Genomic DNA, 22,757 nt, shown 5'->3' on the forward strand with positions numbered 1-22,757 from the left:
GATTATATAAAACTTCTCTCTTAACCGAGTCTTATGCCTTTCTTATATCTATGAACAATTGATGTATTTCCCTTATGCTTCCATTTTTTCTTGAATATCTGTCAATACAAAAATCTGATCAATAGTCGATCTATAAATTTTGAGTGATTTCCCTTTTGAACTGTATCGTCAATATAGAAACCATTTTCAAAAACGAAACGAACTTTCTCATTTCAAAATCTACTGTTAAAAGAACACATCATCATCATCATCAATCAATAATCATCATAATCATCATCATCATCATCATCATCATCATCATCATCATCAATATTTTTACTGTCATTATTATTATTGTTAGACCTCATTATTATTATTATTATTATTACTATTATTATTATTATTATTATTATTATTATTATTATTATTATTATTATTAGACTGCAGATGGAGTGAATTTTCAGAATCTTTTTCAGAATTTCCAGACATTGTCCTGTTTTCCTGTAATTACAACATTCCCCGATATATTGTGGCATTCCCGATATTCCTGAATGGTGACCACCCTTTATTGTAAAATACAGTACATTCGTATTTATAACTCATGCACTCTTCGTCTTATTCATGAATAATATTTCCTTTCAGGGATTAAATATCTCAGGATCTGCAAGGAGTGTAAACGTGTTCATAATAGAAGATTCTTGTGGTAGTGTAAATTTAACAATATAAATCGGCATGACAATCTGTATTTTGTGAAAAATATATAATGTGGGAACGGAACAAAAATTAAAGTAATAAAATATGTATTCTGACTGCACATAGCATCTTTCTTCTTCTTCATGGTCAAGGGCGTAGACGTCTACTGAAGCACTCATACACGAATTATTCATTGTGGACCCCATGACTAGAAATACTACCAAAAGGACCACAGTGTGTGGAAAGCTTCACGATGCTGCTAGGTTTTATTTCGCTGAATCGTCTCGCGAGACAACGTGTGATTCCCGAGGTATCATTGCCTGAAATGAATGATCCTAAGCCTAGACCTACAAGGAGGATATGAGGTGATAACTAGACAGAGAATTTGCATGAAAATGCATGTTTATTGATGCGTCACACCCATGAAGTAGCCATACATCTTTGCATTTGAACGAAAAACAATCGAATAAGGTTAATTTTATTTTGAATATTGTGCATACTTCAACTGTTTTGGTGAAAAATCCATACGTAAACTTAATAATGCATGTAATTACCTATTTCATCTTTTTTTTTTTTTCAAATTTCCTTAACACTTTTATGACAAACGTTAAAAAGTTATTTGAAGTGAGAGGAATGACTGTCACAACTACGTTCAAGGAATTTGTGTCTCATGGGGATGACCGTACACTCTAATATGTTAATTGTTTAATTTATTGCATCATCTCGTGGGGTGCGGCGATTTGTGACGAGGTGTGAATTTGCTTGCTTTTTCCACTCTGGAATTAATCCCATCCGAGCTTTGTAAGTCTTATTAGGTACACACAAGATGCCTTTCTTGGAAATAACGAAACCACGTTTTTTGCAGGCTCCTATGATTTTCACGTAACTGTATTTGGCATCAGAAAGAGTTGTTATGTACTCCTTCAAAAAAGGCTCGATTTTCTTGGGCATTGCTACTATGATACACCGTGCACTCTGATAATGAAATCACTCACTACTGGTCTGTCACCTCTCGCCGCAATTCGACTGTCGATGTGATTCCTGACGCACATGACGTCATTCAAATTCGTTATCAGAGATCGGGAACAACCCTGTAAATCCATTTTACTGTATACTACCGGCCTACCGCTGCAAGAAAAACTGATAGATAGTGCTTCAAGTAGCTCAGAAAAATAAAATTTTGTTATTAAGTCTACCAAATTTCTAGAGTAAACTGTCTCGTAATTATTCTCTTATTAAAGCAAACGCTCTTCGGATACTGTTACTTTTCCCACTTCTTACCTTTACAAAATTGAATTTTCAGTTGTAGCTGCTTTAAAATCTAAATATAGAAACAAACTTCAAATAGAAAATGAGCTCAGAGTGACTATCTGGAACATAAAACCAAACCTGGGCAGGCTGTTTAGGCTATCTCAAAGCATTCACATAGCTTATTAGTCATTAGATCTATGACTATGCCTTAGAAATGTTTTATTGCAATACTTTGATTTGGTTATATTTTAAATTCAAAATTTAAATTTTAAATGAATACTTAAAAAGAAATTTCCGATCTTATTAGTTTATTTGACACTTCCCGTCAAGTTACGGTGCCCTCCCCCCCTAGAGGGCAGCGCCCCATATTTTGAGAACCTTTGTCGTACAGAGTGCTAACAAGGAACTGAATGAAAATTGAATTAATTTAGTGTTAGACAAGGTATTTATATTGCGTTGAAATTCAATTAAAAGCAAACAATTTGTGGAGTAGAACTTGCTGGAAACTTACTGGTTTCAAAATAATGTTGACTCAAATATTTTTAGGAAGTCTGTAAAAGGCAAATATTACAAAATACGATAAAACAAATATATCTATTTATGAAAGATTCATAAATCATTCAAGTTGTGTTCTAATTCATGTTATTTAACATTTATTCAATTAATCCACAGGTTTAATTGATAAGCTATTAATTTAAATTTAAACTTATTTTTTACAGGGCATTACATTCGGGTGGGGAACGAAACTGCGCTTATTCTGCGAACCCGTAGACACTTCCAATAGCCCACTTGCTAATGAAGTAAGTATGACAAAAAGCCACTTTATATTATTCTATCAAGAAGGAAATGCGTCACACAAAATTACAGACATGTATACAGAGTGGAAGAGAAATAATAAGCACATTCATCAATGGAAGCACATTGAAACGAATAAAAAACGTAAAATATGTTTTGCAGTTAAAAGCATCGTTCATTAGAAATTTAATCTGCAAGTTTTAGACATCTTGCAACACCGCCACTAACCTCTAGGGCCCACGATTACGACAGTCTGGTATTACATTACCGGTATCACGGACACCCTGAGAGACCTTGATAAATGTGTCAAGATTTTATTTTTTTTTATTTTACTTGGTTATTTAACGATGCTGTATCAACTACGAGGTTATTTAGCGTCAATGGGTTTGGTGATAGCGAGATGATATTTGGCGAGATGAAGCCGAGGATTCGCCAGAGATTACCTGCCATTTGCCTTATGGTTGAGGAAAACCTCGGAAAAAACCTAACTAGGTAATCAGCCCAAGCGGGAATCGAACCCGCGCCCGAACAACTCCGGATCGGCAGACAAGCGCCTTAGCCGACTGAGCTACGCCGGTGACAATGTGTCAACATTTTGCACATTTCTCTCAGGAAATAGTGTCTGACAATTATAGTTTCAATTGAGATTGAAGACTAGACAAAAATTCCTCGAGAATAAATGGGCCTAACTGTATTGTTTAAACTAAAAGATTATTAAAAAATAATTGTGCGGAAGGAAAGCCGATTCTCTCATAACTGAACAAACTTAACACAATTGTATTAACATGGAAAGACGCATTAACTTACAAATTTTACTTGCGCACTACAAAGCTCGATTTGAGCCCCGTTGAGACACGACAGATGTCGAGACGGTATTGCAGTTCTGTCCAGACTCATGCCATCATGTCCTCGGATATTGACTCCACTGCTTTTGTGATGCGTAGTCTCAGGTTGTTCAGGTTCTATGGCATCGGTGTGACAAACGCGAAGTCTTTTGTATACCCCCACAGAAATAAGTCGCGAGTTACAGCTCATGCATTTTGTCAAGACACTCGCGATGTGCAGTACGGGAACAACGTTTCTGTCAAGGGGGTAGGAGTAGAAGGGAAGGTCGGGCGTGTGTCTACCGAGTTCAAGGCAAAAACTAACCCATTCCCCTATAATTCGTAAGTAGACTCATCCGCTCTCGTGCGTAGCCTGTAGGAAGAGTGGGGGAGTGTCTTGACAAAATGCATGAACTGTAAGTCTGAGGCCAGAGTAACATTGGTGACTCGTTGTATGGCCGATCCAACGATCCAGAAGGGTATTAATACGCTTCCATAAGATACGCCATACCGTGGATTACGGCACCTGTATTCCGCCTTTTACAGGGTCCGTCCTATTTTGCAGATTCCTGTCGAAGAAATGTGAATGCTGTGTTGTGTTCATATTCTAAAGACAGAGGACATTTGAAGTAATCTGTTTAAATATAACATCCAACTGGTTATACATTGTATTTTAATCAATATATAATGCCGAGAATAAAAAATCTAACACACGTGTTACTGATAAAGTCATATTTCGAATTTTATTGGTCATATTTTTTTAGGTCATAAATGCATTCGTATATCCTAATTTGTAGGCAATAGAAACCCGCACCCTAGTGATTAGTGTAATATGTTACTAGTCAGCGATGTATGCAATGGAGGGGGAGAGGAACTGGCCACCCTATCCCATTATCTCCTGACTTAGTTTCCTCATGAGCAATGCCTCATTACTGCCACTTATGAGGTTCAAACCTGTCTCTGGATAGTTGTCTAAACAACAAGAACAACCTCTAGATGAATGTACAGTGTACACCCTTTGACACAGAAACTGGTCCCTCTCCTGTAGCGTGAATTGGTCTAAGTTTCGCTCGGGTTAACGCGCGATTCACACAGGGAAACATTAAACCTCGAGATCCAAGGATGCAGTCAAGTCGTAGCAGCGATGTATGTGTATGTCACGAGACGACATATTTCCTACGATGTCATAGCGATAGAGATCTTTTTTCTCTTTCCAGAAAATGGGTACCAAATCTCTCTATTATATAAAACACATGCGTGTAAACACGGCGCACACGATACTTCCCGAGCTATTCCCCTGGCCACACAAAAAGGTTGATCAGCCTAATGGACTTTCAAGGCAACCACTTTGATCAATCTCTATGCTGCGATCTAGCGACTGCAAAAGAAGTCACATTATAACCCTTATGCAATCGCACAGAGCAACTGTACTTCCATCTAGCGATCGTTACCAAAATCTCTTTTCGGCGGTGGAGTCTCTGTGAATGTTCACATTTCATGTTGCCATTTAACAACATGGAAATGGTCAATCTGACATACTGGTATAATATGTGATCAAGGTTGGGACTTAGTCTCTGAACTGCTTGAAATTTCCATGTCAAATGGTGTACAATAAATTCTACTGCCACTATCGCTGAAAAACATCAGAAATACGTAGTTATATCTCTTATCAAACTTCATTTAATTTATTTTAGTTCTGATCTAATGCCAGCACATTTAAAATGGAAATAATGAAAGAATCCGACTAAGTCTAAGTACACAGTCTAAAATTGCAATTCCCCTCAAACTAAGAATTGCTTACCATCAGTCAATTTACACATACAGTAATTATTGGCATGCAGTGAAAAATTATTGGAAATGCAGATCTAATCTTGTCCAAAGAAATATAATTAAAACGTGCGAATTTATTATTATATTCCATTCCTGTATGTAATACCTAAAAGCTCTCATACAAAGCCAGTTAATGAAACTTATGACTAATTACGTTTGCTTTACATATTGCAGATGGCATTATGGGTATGGATGCTGTATATGACGAAAATGTTGGATCTCTTGGACACTGTAAGTAGAATTAGGCTAGAGGTAGGCTTATATAATACAACTTATTCTGGGCATTTATGAAAACACGCAACGGTGGACAATTAGTGGTTCTCAGAGACGGTTCATACATCAGCATTACAAATCTAAAGGACACAATAACCTGCTTAAAATTTTTCAAGTGAGCGAACAGAAAAAAACATCCTCAACTTCATCATTTCCACGTAATCAAACTCAGTTCTTTTAAGATTTATGATATGTGTTTGTTCGTGCTGATATCCTATTTCGAAAACTTCAAGAAATATACACAAACAGGAAAATGCAAAATGATTAGACATTACGGAAATAATATTTTGAAGTTTGCTATAAAAATTGGTAGATTACATAAGAAAAATATCGCAATCCGCTACAGTTGTAGCCGATAACAAAATATACGTGGAAATGATGAAGTTGAGGATGTTTTTTTTTCTGTTGAGAGTTTAATGCACACATTCTGCACGCAATACACTCACAATATATTCATAATTTCCATTTTCTGTTGAAGTGAAAGTAGAACATAAAGAGATAGTAGAAAGCATGCATTATTTACCATAAACGGAATTATTATTAATACAGCTGATCATCCATAAATTACACTGGTCAACAAAATTAAACATATATATATATATATATTTTGTTAAAAGATCAAGAATGGGTGATTCTTATAGCATTTTTCTAGACGAAGCCAAAGATTCTGCAAATAGATCGGTAGCAAACTCCACTGAATTCATTATGACCATAATCAATATTGCACTGTTGACATTACTGTAGAATCTTCTCAGAATCTAAGAAAAAAAAAAAAGATTCTTCAAATAACACTGTCCAACAATGATTTTGTTAAATGTCAATTTCTGCTGTTTCTTGTGTAATTTCATCTGCTGAGTCCAAAATTGAAGTCAGAATATTTCTACCACTCACCATTTTTTTATAATTTAAAAAAATTTGATTTATTTTTATTGCTCTGTACAGTCCTTAACATGCTAATGGAAAGATAATATTTCAATTATTTCATTTTATTGCTTTAACAACTGACCTACAACTTTAAATCATTGTTGCCTGTGAAGTCAGAATTCATAAAAATAAATTGTATTCCTTATTAGACTGTGAGAGTTAGTATTAATTCTCAGTTGAGTTGGAATTTACATTCATGAAACAAGTTTCATAACCTGCGTTTTCTTTGTCCTAATTTTGAAGTGTGGTAAAATATCTTATTAAGTGAAACATACGAATATCTTGAAATACTGTATAAATCACATAAATAATTTTTGTTACGTTTCTGATTAGTTAACTTTGAATTTTACTACAGTAGTTAAAAGAGCTTACGAATGTTTTTTTTCATTGCAAAATAGATGAGGACATGAACTGGGCCCCGGAAATCTGTTGTGCTGCAAGTGATTTTATTAACTGTTGGCTAAAAAGATCCCGTCATATACCTTTTCCAGTTCCAATGATATGTCAGGAACCTAAGGATCATTCAACAGACTGTTACTTTCTAGAAACCACAGATCAGAAGATTACAGAGAACTTGTCAGCGAGCTGATTCAGAACTATAACGCGATGGGGTGTCATCTCTCTTAAAATAACTTCTTGGATTCTCATCTATTTTTTTTCTTTCCTCAAAATCTTGGAGTATTGAGCAACAAACATGGGGAGCGTTTTCATCAGGATTTTTCTAAAATGGAAAGGCGCTACCAGGAAAAATGGAGCCCAAATATTCCGTGACACTACTGCTGGACACTCAGAAGAGATGTTTCTCAAGCGAAGTATAGCATAAAATCTATTTCACACACATATTAAGTATATAAATATTATTTTAGGTAAAATTTTACAAGGTATCAGTACTAGACAAGTTTGAATTACATTTCATATAATTACTAAAAAAAGCCCTGGGTAATAAAAAAATTGAAAACAGATATGAAATCAGCTGGAAAAATGCTACAAGAATCACCCATTCTTGATCTTTTAACAAAAAAATATGTTTAATTTTGTTGACCAGTGTAATTTATGAATGATCAGCTGTATTAATAATGTCCGTTTATGGTAAATAATGCATGATTTCTACTATCTCTTTATGTTCTACTTTTTTCACTTCAATAGAAAATGGAAATTATGAATATATTGTGAGTGTATTGCGTGCAGAATGTGTGCGTTAAACTCTCAATATGCCGACAAGGATTGCTTAAATATAAATTCCGCATATACGTCAATTAATTTTAAATCTGTATTACGCACTGTGCTTTCTTTAACCAATTCTATTCATCATGACGTATTTATAAACGTCTCTTCGGTTAAGTTCGAAAGCGGGCTGCTGCTGAACCCTATGGAGACCTGTGTTTAGAAGAGAATTCATGTCCAGTTGCAGTTCACTTGCGATAAGTGTCTGAAAAGTTCGCATTCTAATCATGAGTGTCACCACAAACTGCAATATGTTGATGTCTGCTTTGTCTCCCAACCTACAGTGTTTATCACGTACAACGCAATCGCCTGTCCACATCTCCCAAGGCTCGTCTAACACATACGCCTAGCACAGTTGCCGCGTCATGGTCCGGCTTGTCTCCCCTGAGTTGGGAGTAAACTAAGTAATGTGATTAGATTAAGCTTACCTTTATTTACAGAAGACGCTCAAAATGACGTCCCTCTGCTGATAGAGAAGCCTGACATCTTTTGAACACGTTATTAAACACTTGACGAATTTCGATTGCCGAAATTGTTGGAATCACAATCACAATCACAGTCACTGAAATGCTAAACGACACAACGATTTTCTCAGATATCTTTCTAAGGCCTCTCCTATATATCTAATTTTTCCTCGGTTAAAACGCTTGGTTTTCTAATTTTCTTTATGTTTAACACGGATCCAATATCTTTACATTTTTCTAGTAATCTGCATATCGTCGATATATTGGGAAAATGTACTCCGGGAAATTTCTGTATAAAAACAAGCTGACATTCCACATACGACTCTATTCTTGCATAGTTTAACATAAACACTCGTTGCTTCCTAGTGTATAACACAGTGAACGAAACTACACACATAAGAATGAACAAACGTGTACTCAATCACACAGCAAACGAAACTGAACGAGGCTGAGTAATACCTACTGTTTACAACTGAAGCGCCTGCAAGACGAATCTTGTTACGAGAAACGGGGAAGGCCGCCAGCTGCGCAATCGGTGAGTGCTGCCATTCCGCCAAGCTATCGCCGGAGACCTCGAATTGCGTCGTACGTGAGAAACCCGTTACTTAGAATGTACAATTCTTGCAGTTAGAGCTCTTTCCCTTAAAATTTCCCCAGTTTTCAAATGGGACTGCGTGAACGGAGACCTTTGTACTGTCAGCTCATATAAATGCTGAGATCAACCCAAGTAGCTTTGTAAGAACACGAACTAGTGTCCTTTTAGTTAATTATTCCTCCAAGGTCCCACATTCATCCATCCATTGTATCAAATTAACACAAAATATTGTTCATCTGAACTTTCAGTGCATATGACTTACCACTTTTCGTTGGAAGTATTATCGAGATACGCGTCTCATTTCTGAAAGATGCATCAAAATAATATTGGCTGGAGAATGAATTTTCTACTAAGATGTAGCCTAATTACTGGCTGTGCATACTTTAAATCGGATATTTCCGAAACATAGAATATTTAATTAACTCCTGATTAATGACTTTCGTCTATGAATTTATAGTTTCATTAGAAATAAATACATATGGCTTTTATTTCAAAACTTCACAGTCAAAATAATTATTTATTTCAATTAATTATAATTCAAACAAAGAGCATGTCTGGCGATCCCAAAAGTAACGCACACTGCGCATGTGCTTCCATATCCATTGATATGCGTGGTTGTTATTATTGCGTTAATAGTGAGAGTTATTCCAAACGATTCTGTGTAAGTTCAACTAAATTGTTTAAAAATTATTTTGTGAATAGGTGATTGAATGGACGACAAAAATGAGTCCGGTCACGTCACTGTGCGAGATCGAAGATCATTCATAGAAATAGAAATTTTGTGTGGACATACGGAGCCGGATATTTATGAATTGGTTCGAGAGAAGTGTGTGATGACTCTACAGTAGAACGCAGTACCATTTTCCGATGGTATAGACGTGTCTGTGAAGATCATATTGCTACAAAAGACAACCAACGCACTCAAAGATTAAAATCATCACCGAACTTCACTACAGAAGTAATTGTTGCCAATGTTTTGAAAGAAGACAGACGCACGACATATTCACACATAGCCCGTAGGAAACTGCGCCTAAAAATCGCCAGAATCGACTATAGCTGTTGGAGTCTGGTGTTTGCCTCTCTACGATAATACAAGACCGCAATTCGCCGAGCCAGTGAATGCCGTATGATCGATTACAAGTGGGAAACACTCCATCAGCCATCCTACTACAGTCGGGCCATTAATCCACCTGACTATAATCTTTTCCCGAAAATGAAAAATCTACTTCGGGGTTAACTTTTTGCAATGTTAAATGACCTGAAGACATTACAGTTATGGCCCAATGCATCCGAGACCTAAACTTCAAAGGAGAATTAAGCGGCATACAAAAGCTACCACAGCGTTGGGAAGCAGTCATAACACGTCAAGGGGACTACTTTGGACGATCTTGATGTAAATGGATTGAAAAAATAAAATCCGTGCCAATGAAATAAGTTTATGCATTACTTCTGGGAACACCCTCGTACATATTGAGGAGAACTTTAATACCAGTGTTAATTGCATTTTAGATTTCACCCCCTTACCTCTATTCTTTTGAAATTTCAAATGGCACCACTATAAGATGATACTTAAATTTGAAGGAGTATTCAATCTTTTATACATTCATGTATTTTTTCTTACATATTTTGTTTTCTCGCAACATGGATTATTGTCATTGTCAGTTGTAAGCTCAAAACAGTAGTTTATTTTGGGAAATTTCCGAAATGTAGTTAATTATATTTTTCTTTATACGGAAGAGGGACCCGAAGGCTAACACTGCAGCCTGAGGTTTATAGTGCTTATCACACATATTCTTCTGAATGACTGGGTAGTGAACGGCCGCGCTCTTGTACAAGTATAGCACGCCGCACCGTGAACTTAACTCGCGCTATGGTATGGATGCTGATATGTGAATTAATGATGGCGAAATGAGTCCGAAGTCCAACGCTGAGTATTGCCCAGCTATTCTGCTTCAATTGGTTGAGGGAAAAACCCCCAGAAAAAACCCAACCAGGATTTGAACCCGTGCCCGCTCGTTTCATAGCCAAACCTGCTGACCATTACTCCACAGTGTTAGACTAATAAAATTTACTACACTAAATGTTCAAAATGTGCTCCCTTGTTGGCTAAACATTGATACGGTAAATTTCGGAAGCTATCTACATAGCATTGCCATAGTATCAAAAACATACTATATAATTAATCTTCACAAATTTCGATCCTTTTTCCTGTTTTGTGTTACGACCTAAAATAGAATAGAATAGAATGTTTTATTTTCGCTGGCAGAATTAAGGCCATAAGGGCTTCTCTTCCACTTAACCAGCCTTAATCAATACAATAGTTACATCATATTTAAATTATGAATATTTACAATACACTTAAAAGATTCTCCAGCAATATTCTTCAATTAAGTTTTAACGACTAGTACATGTTTACTTAAATTGAGATAAAAGATGTAAGAAAAAGTAATAACTTTATCTATGAGCTAATAGCTAATTTAATTCAATTCAGTCTATATCCAATATGTAAATAATTATAATTAAGTTGAGATAGCTAATTGGTTAAAATGATGAGAATTAATTTAATAGAAGTTAACTAGAACTATGTTATAGCGAAAAAATTATAAATCTCAAATAATTGATATAGTGAGAATATTAATGTAATAAGATGTTGCCATTAGAGGTTTTGTATTCTATTTAGAGAAATTAATGGTAATAATAAGAATATACAGATGCTACTTTCATAATAATAAAGTAACTTATACACAACAGTAAATCGTTTGTAGTTTTATTCTCTTCAGCTCTAATCAAGAATAACAACAATCCAGGTTGCCAGGCGCTGATAAAAAAAAAAGATGTGAGAAAAAATTAATGAGATGTATTAACAACTGAATACTCTTTCAAATTTTAAGTATCATAATATACGCATACTACTTGAAATTTCAAAGATGGGAAGGGAAAGTGTGGAGGTGAAATCTAAAATCCAATTAACACTGGCTTTGAGCTTCCCTCCCTATATCTAAATTGTTATGTTTCTTGCTTACATTAAATTTAATTGAAATAATAAACATATATTTACCAGACTGGGAATTTTTTAAATTAAAGCCCTGTATGAACTCTTTGAATATTATAAAATTAAAACTTAAAATTCTGCTACCCTTAATAAATATGTTGCAGGTGTTTATCGTCCTTAGGAAGAAGAACAATCAACTATCCTTCCTCCATGTCTTCCATCACGCCACGATGTTATTCCTTCTGTACTACACGACACGATGGTCACCAGGTAAAAATGTCGCTCTGAACGGCTCAAATGATAAGGAATTGAAGCCCATTGTTTGGTCAAATTTCAGACAAGTTAGGTAAGCAGTGCTATATGCTCAGAGCTGTGGGCAGGAGTGGAAATTGCGTTTACATATTTTCGTGTCTCTTGTGTATCATGTATGAAGGTATTACTCGACCAAGGCCAGTGGAGTCCTGCAGCCCGAAGCGCCACTTGTACTTCTTCTATATTCGTATAGCATCATCGCTATAGTTCAGATTACGCCCGCGTCTCCACTCGTCTCGGTCGAGTTATACAGCTGGTTGACAGATTGTATACAATTTCAAAAAATGATTTTATTATTTATATATTGTATATACTACTTATGTAGTACATTATATTATAATGAATAAGAGACTAGAACGAATAAAAAGGTGCAAGGACATTATTATGTACAGTTTCCCTGGAAAAGAATGAGACGATTGAATATTCCTAAGTCTCAGATGTAAGACACTGCGCATGATCGGAGACCAGCGCACTGATACACAAGATAACGAATATTGAGTTACTTAAATTCAAGCTATGGTTTTTTACTAGCATCGTTCCGAAATTCACTTCAAAAACTGCAAAAAATTTGATAATATTACGTAAATAAGAGATAAATATATACATAAATCGTGTAGTTAAATCGACAATGGACCTTCATGACTAGATCGACACTCCGCACAGAAAGGAAAACTTTCGTGTCGTTTCAATAGCTCAGATGCTAAGACTTCTGCATGTTGTGCAGAAGAGAGCGAGTTCGATTCTTAGTCTACATAAACGATTTTTTTTTTGGTCTAAATAAGGTTGAAATAGAGTTTTACAAAGTCCTCAGATTAAGTGTTAATGATCACAGACAATACAAAATTACAAGTTACAATATTATAAACGTTAATCTAATGAATGCATTTATACACACACACACACACACATACAATGTAAATACATATATATTAAAAACTAACAATTAAAATGAAATTAGAAAATATTCCTAAGCCACACAGAGAAACTTTTACAAAGGTTTAGTGTCCTTAGGTTATGTCATTTGCTGAGTAATTATTACAATATTTAATTAGCAGCTTTCGCAGCTTTCCCATATGTGTAAGAAATGCACTCGCACAAAAAAATTTTTGTTAAAAATTTGGCTTTGGATTCTTTCATTCTCGCCTCTTCAGTTGATTTTAACTATTTTATCTACGTGTTTGCAATAGTGTTTAACTTAATGTGCATTCAATTTTATTCATGTTAAGATTGAATGAAAAGCACTGTTGCAGTTACTAATTACATATATTAATACTAATTATTAAATACATCTGTTAAGTAACCAATTGCAGTATCTTTTGCAAAATCTTGAATATTTAAGTTGTCAATAATATTTCTGTACTATATACTATAAGACGTTAAAAGAATTTGCAATTAGATATGGGATCCTCTACTTTATAATCACTGGTTTTAATGAAGAAAGTATTTCCTTACTTAGGATATCTACAAGTTTAACTTTAATAATATTCCGAATAGGTTTAATTGCTTTATCTGAATTTTGTACTTTTCTATTCAAACGTAGGCCTATTCTATTTCCCTCTTTCATAATTTTTTGATAAATTACACTGTACTTCTTGTAGTATTTAAGAACATGAGGATCATTACATTGCAACTCATTACATATATAGATTCTTCTTTTTAATACACGAGATTTTTAAGTCCCTGTGTTATCTACATTTTTGTACTTTTGAATTTTTTCACAACATCCACATCTCCATTGGGCATAAATTATTCCATATTTTTCGACATATTAGACAGTCGAGGAACTCTGAAGAAATTAATTACACCTCAATAAAAAAAAAGTTTTACCTGGGATCGAACACGAGACTTTTCGGTTATACAGTGGAACCGATACGCTACTATATGAGCTACCGAGACAAGACAATGACACCAGAAGTCCAGAATGTAGATCCCATAGCAGGCATTTGCTATTCGGTGCAGAGAAGCAATGATATTTTGTGACTCGAGCTATGTTGTGAAATCGTGGCCTTAAATGGCTATCTTCGTCGTGATCCTTATTCTGGTCCTTGTCCTTGTTGTGGTCCTTGTAACAATTCTTGTTATGTTTCTCATGGTACTTATTGCTACGCCGATATCGAGTGAACCGCGCTGTAGAACTTTAACTTCCGACGACCAAGAGTCGTCTCATTCCTTTTAAGGGTAACTGTACATAAGAAAACTAAAAATTAAACTTAAATAAAGTCAGGTATCCTATGGAAATGAAGACTGGATGAAAACCAAATTATACATTATTTATTTCTCACTTATTTACTATTTATATGCTTATTTATTTACTTGCTTATTTCCTTAATTATTTATTTATTTTTATTTTATTTTATTTCTTTATATATAATTCTTTTATTGTAATTTGACATGTCAATAGACATTGTTCTATTTGAAAAATGTACCTTTCTAAAAAAAACATTTTAATAATTATTAAAAACCGTGTATGGAATACAATTGTGAGCTCTTGGTTACACTTAAATTCTGTGAAAACAGCACATCACTAGCAACTTCCATTTCAGAAATATTTGCGGTGCAAAGTTTCAAATGATTCACTTTATATTAATTGTGTCTGCAACTCATATTAGTTAATTTATAGATCAAATGCGAAAATAAAGCACTCCTCCCTTTTTATACGATATTTTTTATCTGTGCTGTACTGTTGTGAAACACGAAAAAAACATGAACATATAAACTAAAATGAAGTTCATTTCTATTTCTAAAATGGTGTTTAGTTAATATCTAAAGGTTCGGAAACTCAAAATATAGTTCAAATCGTTACAGCTAAAAATACTACTATAATGTCTCCCTTTAAGGGTAGTGGGACTAAATGGGTGGTACAAATTAGGTTGAGTTTAATTAGGTTACTCCACGAGATTTCATCACCAAAAGAATGTAGGCATCCGTAAAAAATTGAAAGTAGACTGTATAAATGATGATGTTAAATGTTGTCAGAAATGGATGCTTTTTAATTATCATTTCCAACATCCGGGTATTATTATTATTATTATTATTATTATTATTATTATTATTATTATTATTACTATTAATATTAGACTATTATTATCATCATCAACATCATCATAGATTGTAAGTAATGAGTGTAGAAGTTATCAATGCCATCAGGTGTTTACTCATTTGCAATGAGAATAAATACATATTAATTCATCCATTTAGTTTCATCCCAGATCACATAATATATAGATTGCTCATTTCCATGTTAAAATCAGTTGCACTTAGAAGAGAACAACCACCAGGATCGGCACCCGTCTGCCGTAAACGAACACGAGATGGCAGTACAGTCGCTAAACGTATTGAAATGGGAGTTATGATGTGACTCCTTATGTAACAACTAGATGGCAGCATGTAAACCTGACAAAAGTTGTTACCGTGAAAGCATATACGCAGAGCAATCTGGGTATATATGATCTAGGGTTTCAGTAATATTTCAGGTCTTCGCCGGATTCTTAATATACTTGTAGGTTGGGTCATTATTATAATTAAAATCATAATTTAATGGCGAGAGTGATTGTTATTTGTAAATTATACAGAGATTCCCTCAAGTTAACTACCCATTCTTCGTAATTAATCACAGACTTCCACATTTTAATTTGCGAGATCGTGGTTACAAGAATGAGGTGCAACCTTCAGATAAAGAGATCAATAGCATAGCTAGAAACAGCATCATATTCAAAAGCTAATTCTAACCATAGCATTTATTTCGAGTTATGTAGTAATTATTGTGTACATATACTTTCCGAATGAAATGGCTCCTAATATACATACTGGGTGTTGAATGTTTCCAAATTCTCATAAACATTAAGAATAATATAAGGCCTTGTTTGCGCAGTACTGAAGATGACGGAAATATGTACGATTTATATGTATGAAAAGTACAAAGTCTATTTTTCCTCAAGGGCAATTTATTTTCTATATCTGTACAACAGAGAGTAAAATGTCCCATTTCAGGTGGTCACTGTGTGTTGAATGGCACCATAAACTGCTTCGTCCATGTGGTGATGTACGCCTACTACTTCATTACCAATGCGTTCCCAGAATATAAAAAGAACATCTGGTGGAAAAAACACATCACTGAAATTCAGCTGGTAAGCGATCAATTGAACTTCCGACAGAAATATATTATAAATGAATACGCTTTCGAGGTGAGTGTTACAAATAGGTTTTTTAGTTTTGGAATATACAGGTTTTGAATACTGAACGTAAAGTATCTCCTGTGTATTGCTCAATGTCGCTGTGAATGGTACACCGGATTTAGAAATTCGTAAGATGTTATAAAATGTTAAAAAAATTATTTTCTCAAAATCGAACATATTTCTTTAATAAAAATGGAGATACAAATATATGGAATAGAGTAAGGGAGGGGATTGTCGGATAATCTCGGATAACACATTTCTTTTCCATCGAATGGTGCAATCTGATGTGAAAATAATGCATTACGTTCTCTAAAAGTAGACGAACATCTGCATGAATAGCCATTACTGTTGAGTGCTTCACTGTGTCTGAATAGCGTGTTTTCAACGTTTCTGCAAAAAAAAAAAAAAAAAAAAAAACTTTTTGAGGGTAAGTAATGTGATTTATTCATTACAAGTTATTCTTATATTTACACAACATGGTATGCACTGTTTCATATACCATAGATAAGGCTTCTTAATTCTCTAATTGCAGAAATGCTATCGACAACATGTTTCATGCAGCTGGCTTGTTTTACTGTTTGTGAAGAGTCAGCCAATGTTGGATACTAGCTGAGGGCAATGTCGGATACTAGCCGAGGGCAATGTCGGATACTAGCCGAGGGCATTGTCTGCTGTCTTTCAATGCTGCTCGCTACATAAAAGCTGCCTTAAACCCATTTATATGTTTTCTATAACAAACCACTACATTTTTACTCATGGGTATTTTTAATTAATGTAAGTAATTAATTTTCTAATTAATCGAATATTATGAAGTAACGAATTGTTTCTTCTTCTGATATTTTTAGATGCCTAAAGTAAAAGAAAAAAGAGATTCAGGCTAAAGAAAATGGAAGTCTGAAGATATGGTAAATGCCATTGTCGCAGTACGGGAGAAAAGAATGGGCTATCTTGCTGCTTCCAAAAGATTCAATGTACCTCGATCAACATTATTTGATTATGTACGGTCCAACTCTGAGCCCACCAAAGCCGTTAAATCGAAACTTGGACGAAAACCAATACTCCCAGCTTCACTTGAAGAGAAGCTAGTTGACTATGTGTTAATGATTGAGAGAAAATATTTTGGATGAACCAGAAATGATGTTAAATGGCTTGCATATCAGTTGGCTAAACAGAACACTATTGTAATAGTTTCTGATATGCAATATATTATTTTAAATGCATTATCATACCTCTTACATAATAATGTCTAATGTATCCGACATTAGCTTCCCATTCTGTCAGTGATGATATTATTTCTGTTATGTCTTTGAAAGTTATACAGCAAATACATATTATGTAAATTACCTAATACTTATGTACAATCTGCAGGAACCCCAAAAGGTTATTATAATACTGAGTAATTCCAGTTCTAACTTTTTTTTAATTGCCTTTATTTTGAAACATCAAAATGGTATCCGACAATACCCTCCCTTACTCTACTATTAACAAGTAACAAATTTAACACAATTGTAAAGTAAAAATGGCCTCTACTAAAAAAAAAAAGCACAGAACAAAGTATTCAGCATCTTCATTAGAATGTGTTTTGCCAACCGTAATACTTTTTTTTAGTAGGTTATTTTACGACGCTTATCTAAGGTTATTTAGCATCTGAATGAGATGAAGGTGATAATGCCGGTGAAATGAGTCCGAGGACCAACACCGAAAGTTGCCCAGCATTTGCTCATATTCGGTTGAGGGAAAACCCCGGAAAAAATCTCAACTAGGTAACTTGTCCCGACCGGGAATCGAACCCGGGCCACCTGATTTCGCAGCCAGACGCGCTAGCCGTTACTCCACAGGTGTGGACGCCGTAATACTGAATCCAGATGAATCGTGTTTTTTTCGAACTTGTTTTATGGTTTCTATCTTGCATTGTCTTTTCATTCCACTGTTTTCTAAGTTTTTTGGAAGGTGAGGTTTTTTCCCCTCCTCCTATAGGTTCCAACACTTATAATGAAGCAGAAAACCAGGCAGTGGCGGCGGCTGCATATATGATATATACGCACTGGAACATGTTCACACTCTAATAAAAAATGGTTTTCTTTTCGTTTCGTATTTGTTTCTTATTGCTTAATATTTTGTCAATATTTTCTTTCTTTGAACTTGTGTTTTTTACGTGGTCGCTTAAGTTTCCGCACACTGTACATCAGCTATCTACTTAGATTTCTATTCCTAGTATACACCTTCGCATGCTGAGCATCTACGTACGGGTATAGGTGAGTGAGGGGTTGGTGGTGTGAAGGGAGGATGTACTCAAAATACGGCCAGCGAATAGGGATTATAAAGAATGGACACTTCGCGTCGGTACCTTTGATGTAGCCGGACTGATTTCAATGACCTTCAAGCCAGCTAGAGCGTGAGATTCTGCTTTCTCCCTAGAGAAATCACTGACATCACACCAGCTAGCAGCGGAAATATAACACATATAATTAATACATCTAGGTACATTATGTACTCAAATAAAATAAATTGGATCCATAAAATAATAAATCCGTCATTAACTGTAATGTCTAGACTCTATAGGCCTAGTTCCTTTATAATGAGTGTTGAGACGTTGACACAACAACAATTAAAATATGTAATGATTTGATAGTACTGAAAATGGAAAAACAAAACTCTTACGAGAAGTAAAACCATATACCTATATTATATTATATACAAATATTAAACGAATTTGATACTTAATTTTATAATGTATTATATTATTTTATAATTATAAGTTAATTTATTATATCTGAAATATAAAAAAATATTATTACAACTAGTTCGTCACTGAGAAATAAGGAAAAGCTGTTAACTTGAATTTATTTGAAGCAAAGCGTTACTGGATTATGCAATAAGGTAGGCGATGTTTGAATCCTGTGTCTCAACTCTATTCTCAATTATTATCTTAGACTATGCTCGATTACACTAACCTCTAGCGCTTGAAAGTAGTACTAAACGCTGGCGCACAGAGGAACAAAACACATGCAAATTCGCTCAGTGTCCATTCTTTATAATCCCTATTCGCTGATACGGCCTTCCAGGAGCATGATCTCCGACTTGCTACTGCGCGCACTCATCATTTCTTGTTCGCTTGTCAACTCGCAGTGAAAACATCAGCGAGCTCAAATGAAAAAAATTCAGAACAAACTTCATGCCATCGCTTAAAAACACAATCCAGAAATAATATAGGCCTACTTAATATTTATACAAATTATGTTCATTTATTAATTTTAAATTTGAGGTATATATTAACCGACTTTATTTACGAAACCTTTGCATGTTATTTTTAAAATAAAATCAAAGTTGTCAATCCTGTCGGCTGTCTTGAGAGGGGATGTCAATTTTATTGTCCTCACACCACACTAGAATGTGCAGACACAGTGCGAATTAGTTTTTAGTTGCCTGTGGAAGAGCGAGGAGTGTATGAATAATTGTGGGGTACTGGTAAAATGTTTTATAAGTTTCTAAAATGAATAGTGTTGTGAAAGTGAAAAATACAAATTACTCTAGATTACCTACAGAAGAATATGGTGAAAATGGGTAGAACGAAGAAAAATTCTCTCCGGCATCGGGACCCGAACCCGGGCTTTTCAGCTCTACGTGCTGACGCTTCATGTACTAAGCCACACCGGATTCCAGTTCCGATGCCGGATTGAATCCTTCTCAGTTTAAGTTCTGCCTTCTCTGTTTCCCTTAGGTGGCCTACCCTCATGTCTCACATGTCTGTGTCACAGAATAGCCTATGTGACAATGGCACAATGTCCAACACACTACGTACAGTGGTGCACTCATTTCGAGTGACTAAGTGGCCGTGATCTCTCCCTTCACTGTTTTGCCGTCTCTATTCTTCTTTCTCTCTTCCTCTCATCTAGATTAGCTATGAATTGAGGGACACGGAAAAAGCTATGAATAATACGCTACGTAATAAGAGTAAAGGCTCATTCACAATGAAAATGAAACATAACTTAAGCGTTAGCTTAAGAATATAAACGTTAGGTAAAATCAAGAAGTCATACCATCATTCACGATGGGAACATAAACATAACAGAAATATACTTGGTAACCATGGAAACATAATAATGACGCCATTTCCTCATATTCTGTCGTATACTTCAGCGCTCCACGATTGTATTCTGTTTGCAAATCACGTAAGCATAAGCATGAAAGTTTGGAGTTTGCAAACTTTCATGTTAACGTCTTACGGTAATATTTATGTCAATGCTTATGTGAATCATTGTGAATGATTCCATTTGGTAGCCTGGGCGGAAACTTCTGTGTTTATGTTACGGTTATGTTTAATTTTCATTGTGAATGGGCCTTAACACGCGACAATGGACTAGAATGACGTCACAGCAGAAAATACGAACATAAAACTCGGGTATTCGTCGCGAGCAGAGAGTTCGAATTTTCTTCTCATTCATTAAACTGATATACGCTGTCACTTATACCTGGACTAAAATATATCATAGGGATTTTAAATAAAGGAACTGCATAGTGTATTAAATAACGTATGTTTATTTGTTTCAACAGGTCCAGTTCGTTTTAATCATTATCCACACCTTGCCCACACTTATACAGGAAGACTGTGGCTACCCTGCGTTCGGAGGAGGATTGATATTCCTAGAAACCTCAATCATTCTTTATCTCTTCTCAAAGTTTTATGTAAAGATATACTGGAAGAAGAAGGAGAACTGAGTTCTCTATAGTTTCTCCTCACTGTTTCGTTTGATGCAGATCACACGAAGAAATATATGCAATTTAAAACTAAGTGACGCAATTAACTTATGAATTTTCAAAAATACAAATATTTGTATTCACTTATTTAAATACGCCTTATCAACTATTAGTTTATATAACATCAATTAAATTGGTGATAATGAGATAGCGTGAGGCGAGATAAGGCCAAAGATTCTCCATGTCATTACTTGATTTTCATCTTACAGTCTGCGAAAATATCGAAAGAAAAAAGCTACCAAGTAATCAGCTTAAACGAGAATCGAACCCACGCCCGAACGTAGTTCCAAGTCAGTAGGCAAACGTTTCTACGGCCTAAGAAACGTCGGTGGCGATACGAATTTTATTTCCAACATAATTATTTGGAAATTAAACAGTGACCACCTTTCTTTACAGGTAACTAGGAATTCCTAACCTTTTTCTGTCCTGGTTTCAGTTCTAAAAGATATGACAAGCAGTATCTGAATGGCTCTTAATTTGGTATCTGTTGGAGGAAATTTGTAAATGGTTGACCATGTAAATTTTCTAATCCAAAGAAATTATAGTATGCGTCCTCAGACTAGGCGCATTAAGTTCCTAAACCGTCAGGTTATGAACCGCCTTCGAAGTGTGAACTGCTACAAACGTCGCGGTTCTTCGAAGAGGTTATCTCTATGTTTCCATGCGGTAATTCTTCATACCGCTAAATGTCTGTGAATCTTATTTGTCCTTCAACTACAAGTTTTACCACCACCATACACATTTTTAACTTTCTGCAAGTTTTGAAGTCACTATAGACGAAAACATATATTAAAATCCGTAATGCCTAGAATAGACACGAAGTCTTATAATAAACTGCAAAGGATCGAAAAATCTACCCATACATTTGCGAGTCCGAATATCATGATTTTATTATATTAAGAGGGAGGACTGAACTGAATTTTGATAATTTATGAACTATAAAAGATACATCAATTATATTTTGCATACCAGTTCTCGGCATTACTTGGTACATACATCAAAATTTTCACAGTTGTAGTGTAAGTAATATCACTATTATTAGTCTAATTATTCATATTAATTTTATGTCAATCGATCAAAATATTTAATCGATTAACTATTTGCATTTAATCGATTAATCGATACATTAATCGAGTTTTGATCGATTTGAAAAATGTTTTAATATAGGCTACTCTAATACACAATTATTGTTAAATATAACTTATGTTCGGTGATAAGCATAAGTATTAAATGTTGTATATCTGTATATATTGTATCGTTATATTACAAAACAACTATTTTAATTACTAACAAATTTATTATGAGACTTATAATTTTATTTATTGTGTCAATTTCTCCGGGAATTTTTTAGATAAACATAAATAACGAAAAGTATGAAGACTCACCTAGTTAATACTGCTTCATCCATGATTTAAAAATGTGAGTACATTCACATGTGAGTGCCGCTCTACGTTAAGTAACAATGTTTTCTGCATCACTAAAGGCAAAATAAAAAACTTTTTTTTCTGTCAAGCACTTCTCCACAATCGTTCAATTTAAATCCAAACGTTTCACCGAGTTTACCTCTCAAATATTCACATGACGTAATGGAGTTTACACTTTTCACAAACCACAGAAAACTGATTCTTTTCTTTATCAAACTAAACACACAACCTTCATATACAAACT

At 34.7% G+C, this 22,757-nt stretch overlaps 1 protein-coding gene across 1 annotated transcript in view; it reads left to right on the forward strand.

Annotated features, from left to right (window-relative positions):
* Window positions 1-22,383, forward strand: part of LOC138710599 (very long chain fatty acid elongase 7-like) — a 36,110-nt gene extending 13,727 nt beyond the window's left edge. The window contains exons 3-7 of the mRNA XM_069841600.1: window positions 2,643-2,723; window positions 5,547-5,603; window positions 12,009-12,114; window positions 16,147-16,283; window positions 20,886-22,383. Coding sequence (XP_069697701.1) covers window positions 2,643-2,723; window positions 5,547-5,603; window positions 12,009-12,114; window positions 16,147-16,283; window positions 20,886-21,050 — 546 coding nt within the window. The 3' untranslated portion in view covers window positions 21,051-22,383. The remainder of the gene's footprint in view (window positions 1-2,642; window positions 2,724-5,546; window positions 5,604-12,008; window positions 12,115-16,146; window positions 16,284-20,885) is intronic.
* Window positions 22,384-22,757: the final 374 nt, after the last annotated feature.

This window comes from Periplaneta americana, chromosome 12, assembly GCF_040183065.1.
Source record: "Periplaneta americana isolate PAMFEO1 chromosome 12, P.americana_PAMFEO1_priV1, whole genome shotgun sequence".
NCBI classification, from domain to species: Eukaryota; Metazoa; Arthropoda; class Insecta; order Blattodea; family Blattidae; genus Periplaneta; species Periplaneta americana.